General features: G+C 36.9%; 1 protein-coding gene across 1 annotated transcript; it reads left to right on the top strand.

Annotated features, from left to right (window-relative positions):
- Positions 1-570: 570 nt before the first annotated feature.
- On the top strand, positions 571-1,105 carry LOC120781160 (inactive protein tyrosine kinase pTKL-like; the record flags this gene model as incomplete). Its single annotated transcript, XM_040113290.1, has 3 exons — positions 571-596; positions 658-788; positions 858-1,105. Coding segments are annotated over exons 1-3 (405 nt in total), but the record flags the coding sequence as incomplete, so codon positions are not given.
- Between the last annotated feature and the right edge of the window lie 5,744 nt (positions 1,106-6,849).

Here is a 6,849-nt window from a genome sequence, read left to right as displayed (position 1 = left end):
TAACGATTGCTAACTTTGTATGTACTAAAAAATCGATTTTACACCTTAATATAAGATTGTGAAATTGTTCCAAATACACTGTCGTTATGGCTATACGACAACACTATTACTATGTTCGGACCGACATTGAAAATATGTTATTATGGGAAAAGCAGGTTTTCGCACGAAAACTTGTGTTTTCGTCTATGTAAAATCTGTCAAACGAAAACACAGTTTTCGCTGAAAACTACTTGAAAACTTACATTCCACTCATTATAATCGGTGCCTGCTCTAGTTTAATCGAGTTTTTTGGAAAACATATTTTGTCGACCCTAAATTGTGTCTTGATATTTGTTTACATTCCATATAAAAATACAGCTGTCACTTGATATCAATTTCAAAAATGGAGAAACAAAAATATAAGAAAATAAGTTGTTGGAGTGATAGGGCAGAAGCCCTACTAATTGAATTGTGGCAGAGAAAATAAGTGCTTTTCGCGGTCCTAGGAAAAACAACCACATAGTGGAGGAAATGGCAATGGAGTTGCAGCAACAAGGTGTGTATTTCACGGCGAGTGAAATGAAATCGAAAATGCACAATCTTTTACAGAGATATAGGTATGTAATTAAATAAAATTAAGGAAAAATAGAGTTTTTACATATATATCATGTTTTTCAGGAAAGAGAAGACAGCAGTCGGGTCAATTGGCGGTTCTCCCTCGCAGTGGCCACTTTATGATAAAATGAGAGCCGTACTGTCGCCGTACGTCACCTACAACACCGAGGGCTTAGTGGAGGAAAGTTTTCGAAGTAAGAAACATTTGTTTTGTAATTCAATATATTATTTATATTTACATACATATATACATTTTCAAAAAGGTTCTACTAACTCCGAACCACTCCAAATTTCGGTGGAAACGGCTGCGTCTTCTACATTTGTTGCTGCATCTCCATTGTCATCACCGGTTTGCCTACCATCACCCTCAGCGATGCCGATGTCGCCAACCGAAACTTCTTCGTTACCAGTACCGTCTCCCGAGCCGAGTGATTCTGTTAATAAAAGAAGGAATCATTTTCAGTGCTTCATATTGAAAAAATTTGAACAAATTGAAAAACAGCTCGAGAAAGCAAGTCAGGAATCCATTGAAACCAGCAAAGAAATTAAGGACTTGACAAAAAAAATGGTTGAAAACGACAATAAAAAAACCGAAATGATGGAACAATATATAAAAGATTCTAAAGAAACAAATGAACGATTATTTCAATTTCTAAATAAATAAAAAAATTTATGAATATAAGTATTTTCAGTTTAATAATATATGTTTAACGTTGATATGTATTAGTTTTTATATGGAAAATAAAATTGAATTTTGTTTGGTGTGTACAACTTTATCTTTGGTTTAATGTATATGTAAATGTGTGAAATGTAGATATTGTGATACAATATGCACATGTACCTACCAAAATATGTACAAAGTGCTGTCCGAATCATTTCTCCATAAATTGGGTCGTCAGATGCATATGAAATATCACACGGATTATGGCGTCTAGTCTCCAACTCTTCCAAAGCGCGTAACCATTTAGCGTTTAGCGTGTCGTTGTTATCATTTAAAAAATTGAGGACGCAACATGCTTTTATTATGGAGTTAGCATTCCGTACAGAGTTGTCAATTTCTTTTCCGATGCGTCGAAAGCGGGCCTTGAGGTGTCCAGAAGCATTTTCGACAACTCTACGTGTTTTCGAAAGAGCGTAGTTGAATACCTTCTCACCATTATTTTGATTTACGCTAAATGGATACGGTTTCATTAGATGTTTGCTAAATCGAAATCCGAATCCCCAATAATGAATACTGGCACATTTACGCCTGAAATTTCTCTAAACATTTCGCTTAGTAAAGGAAAACTATCCATTTCTTTTTTAAGTGATGACGTCTCATAAATGTGAGAGTCGTTACATCGCCCGGGACTTCCTACGTTTATGTAAGTAAAACGGTATCTGAAAATACATTGTAAACATTACTTATGAACTTATATGTATATTGAGTTTTTAGACTTTACTTAGCATCAACTAATGCCATTAAGGCGGTGGAATACCATTCTTTATAATTATAATAATCCACAGCTTCGACAGATGATGGATGAATCTCAATGTGGCATCCGTCTGTAAACAATTATTAGAACATTAGCGCAAATTTAAGATTTTATAACCAATACTAGCTGACCCGGCAAACTTCGTTCTGCCCAAAATTTTTCATTCCAAAAATTACACCGGTATTGGTTTTAATAGAATATGAACGATTTTTCCTAATTTCATTGTGTATACTTTAAATACCGCCTTTTTTGTCCTTGACAAATTCCCAATATTGAAAAATAGTGAAGAAAAAATTATTCCTGAGTTTTAATACTCTCGCAACAAAGTTGCTAAGGAGAGTATTATAGTTTTGTTCACATAACGGTTGTTTGTAAGCCCTAAAACTAAAAGAGTCAGATATAGGGTTATATATACCAAAGTGATCAGGGTGACGAGTAGAGTTGAAATCCGGATGTCTGTCTGTCCGTCCGTCCGTCCGTGCAAGCTGTAACTTGAGTAAAAATTGAGATACCATGATGAAACTTGCTACACGTATTTCTTGGCTCCATAAGAAGGTTAAGTTTGAAGATGGGCAAAATCGACCCACTGCCACGCCCACAAAATGGCGGAAACCGAAAACCTATAAAGTGTCATAACTAAGCCATAAATAAAGATATTAAAGTGAAATTTGGTACAAAGGATCACATTAGGAAGGGGCATATTTGGACGTAATTTTTTTGGAAAAGTGGGCGTGGCTCCGCCCCCTACTAAGTTTTTTGTACATATCTCGGAAACTACTATAGTTATGTCAACCAAACTCTATAGAGTCGTTTAATTCAGGCATTTCCATATACAGTTCAAAAATGGAAGAAATCGGATAATAACCACGCCCACCTCTCATACAAAGGTTATGTTGAAAATCACTAAAAGTGCGTTAACCGACTAACAAAAAACGTCAGAAACACTAAATTTTACGGAAGAAGTGGTAGAAAGAAGCTGCACCCAGGCTTTTTTTAAAAATTGAAAATGGGCTTGGCGCCGCCCACTTATGGACCAAAAACCATATCTCAGGAACTACTGGACCGATTTCAATGAAATTCGGTATATAATATTCTCCTAACACCCTAATCACATGTACGAAATATGGGTGAAATCAGTTCACAACCACGCCTTCTTCCAATATAACGCTATTTTGAGTTCCATCTGATGCCTTCTCTGTATAATATATACATTAGGAACCAATGATGATAGCGGAATAAAACTTTACACAAATATTGTATTTGAGCTGAGGTATCCCTTGTGGAAGAATTGTCGTGATCGGCCTATAACTTTTTAAGATCCCTGATATCGAACACGAAGAACTCAGTGCCTAACCTAACCTAACCTAATTCTTCACCGAAAATATCGGTAAATCTCTCAGATATTTTCATGTAATTCAGAGGGCATCATTTTTATATTCTCGCCATAAAGTTGCTAATAACGGGATATATCGTCAGATATATGGTTACATATACCAAAGTGATCAGGGTGACGAGTAGAGTTGAAATCCGGATGTCTGTCTATCCGTCCGTGCAAGCTGTAACTTGAGTAAAAATTGAGATATCTTCACGAAACTTGAAAGTAAAATTTTGTACGAAGGACCGCACTAGGAAGGGTCATATTTGGATTTATTTTTTTTGGAAAAGTGAGCATGGTCCCGCCCCCTACTAAGTTTTTTGCAAATATCTCGTAAACTACTAAAGCTATATTAACGAAACTTTCAGAAGTAATTTCTTGAAGGTACTATCTTAAAACGGAGGAAATCGGATTATAACCACACCCACCTGACATTTATGTTTAAATCTACTAAACATGCTTTAATTTAGTAAGGAAAAATACAAGAAACCTTAGATTTCATGGCAAAGATGACACAGAGGGATTACATTCAAATTTAAAATGGGCGTGTCTCCGCCACTTATGGGTCTAAAACCATATCTCAGAAACTATTCGACTAAATTCAGCAAAATTTGGTTCGAACCATTTCCGTAGCATCTATGGTTCGAAATTGGGCGAAATATATTCACAGCCACGCCCACTTCCCATATACCACAATTTTGAAGTCCATCTGATTCGTTCACGTTAAAGTATATGAGTTCAACACCAGTGAAGATAACGGACCAAAACTTTCCACAAATACTGTATTTCTGTTGTAGCATAGCCCGAATAAAAATCACCGAGATCAGACCATTTTATTGAAAATATCGGTAAATATCTCAGATATTCTAAACATATTTATAGGAGATGTTTTCCTTCCAACAGTGTTCGTCTGTGCCAAAAATGGGCAAAATCAAGCCAATATTTCTTCTTGCCCCCGCATACCTCTTATTTCATTTTCACAATTCTAATGGACTTTGTGCCGAATATATTGGTCAAATTTTGAATTACCTTAATAAATTTGCATGGAAATACATATGTTCATACTTAAGTCAACACGTTGACCCCCATATACATATGTAATAACACGATTTCTGCCTTTACTTTTTACTTTACGCCGAATATATTGCGTACTTCCTAAGATATATTTAAAATATTATAAGAATATATTATACATTACATTTTTTAGGCGCATGTAAAATCGAATTACATTTGGAAATCAGTAAGAAGTACTAACGTAAATTAATAGTAGTCTAGTATCAAAGGCACGCAATTAGAAAACCTGCTTTTCAGATGGACCAAATGCGACGCTTAAATGTTAAACTGACACCCCCCCATCTATGAACGAGTGGGCATTTTCGCATTGACGCATTATTGCTGATTGAAAGCACATCAGCGTTCAGTTGCATTTGCTGAAAAGTGTCAGATCAACCCTGAAAATGACTTTTCGAAACACCACAGAACACGCCGTGCTCCGAAGAAATATGACGATAATCCAGCAACTGCTTGTAATTTTGATTTCCAGACATTTTATAGAAAAGAATTCAAAATTGTTCTCGAAAATTTCACAAATTGTATTCAAGATAATTTGCAAGAAACTATGTCAACCTTCAAACCTATTCAAGAGATGTTCAGGATTCCAGCTAACAGAAGTAATATTACAATAGATCTATACAATTTGTTGTGCAATTACAACCTAAGTTCTTCAGTGAAGATCTAGATTGTATTTTTGCTGAAACACAAATTCTTTTTGATTCATGTAAAGAGTGTAAATCTTTCGATTACATTTCTATAGTAGCGTACAAATTGAGAAAGGTCATTCCTTCTGCGTACAAAATTGTTCATTACATAATGACTGCTCCTGTCACGTCAGCTTCATGATAACGTTCTTTCTTCTTCTTCTTAATTGGCGTAGACACCGCTTACGCGATTATAGCCGAGTTAACAACAGCGCGCCAGTCGTTTCTCCTTTTCGCTACGTGGCGCCAATTGGATATTCCAAGCGTAGCCAGGTCCTTCTCCACTTGGTCCTTCCAACGGAGTGGAGGTCTCCCTCTTTCTCTGCTTCCCCCGGCGAGTACAGCGTCGAATACTTTCAGAGTTGGAGTGTTTTCGTCCTTTCGGACAACATGACCTAGCCAGCGTAGCCGCTGTCTTTTAATTCGTTGAACTATGTCAATGTCATCGTATATCTCGAACAGCTCATCGTTCCATCGAATGCGATATTCGCCATGGCCAACGCGAAAAGGACCAAAGGACCATAAATCTTTCTTTCCTAAATAGACGAAATTATCTACAACTTCAAAGTTATGACTGTCAACAGTGACGTGAGTGCCAAGTCGCGAGTGCGACGACTGTTTGTTTGATGACAGGAGATATTTCGTCTTGCCCTCCTTCACTGCCTGACCCATTTGTTTTGCTTCCTTGTCTAGTCTGGAGAAAGCAGAACTAACGGCGCCGGTTTTAAGGCCGATGATATCAATATCATCAGCATACGCCAGCAGTTTTACACTCTTATAAAAGATGGTACCTTCTCTATTAAGTTCTGCAGCTCGAACTATTTTCTCCAGAAGCAAGTTGAAAAAGTCACACGATAGGGAATCGCCTTGTCTGAAACCTCGTTTGGTATCGAACGGCTCGGAGAGGTCCTGTTACTCGGCGTCAGTTTACACAGCCATATTAGTTTTGCGGGGATACCAAATTCAGACATCGCAGCATAGAGGCAGGTTTTTTTTTTTTTTTTTTTTTTTTTTCATTGGGGTAGGCTTTTTACGTGGCGGGTCCCAAACCCAGCGCACAACCCTATGCAGGGGATTTTTCGCCTTCTCACTTTAGCTCGCCTTCGAACGGATGTTCTTAGGCTACCCAGAGGATACTTGGTCAAAGACCGGAAGTAGTGAGCTGCTTGAGTCAACGTTCTTTTAGTAAATTGAAATTTGTTTTCAACGATTTGCGTACAACAATGGGGGATGAACGTTTGAATTCTTTGATGCTGCTTTCTTCTTCAAAGGATAAAGTAGACGAAATCGATCTGCGCGATGTTGTTGGAAAATGGTCAATGTTGAAAAATCGCAGAGTGAAAATATAACTCAGAAATTTATATTTCTTGCAATTCAATTTCATTCCCGCGTAACACGTCGCTGAACAATATATGTATTTTATATTAAGAGAAACATATTAAATGATGATTATACTGATATGTACAATACTTATTTGAGAATAAAATAATGAATTATGCTATTATGTTGTCAAACTTCTCCGTAATGCCTTATCAGAAATGAAGATATCCTTATAAACATATACATTAAATCGGCAAATTCTTGAAATGAGTCGGCATTTCAAAGGGACTCACCCCCCCCCATGATCTGGATCCTCGCGACGCCCCTG

The sequence above is a fragment of the Bactrocera tryoni genome, unplaced genomic scaffold (genome assembly GCF_016617805.1).
Source record: "Bactrocera tryoni isolate S06 unplaced genomic scaffold, CSIRO_BtryS06_freeze2 scaffold_406, whole genome shotgun sequence".
Classification (NCBI taxonomy): Eukaryota; Metazoa; Arthropoda; class Insecta; order Diptera; family Tephritidae; genus Bactrocera; species Bactrocera tryoni.
Note: the sequence above shows the minus strand (reverse complement) of the source record. Positions and strands in the feature narration are given on the sequence as shown.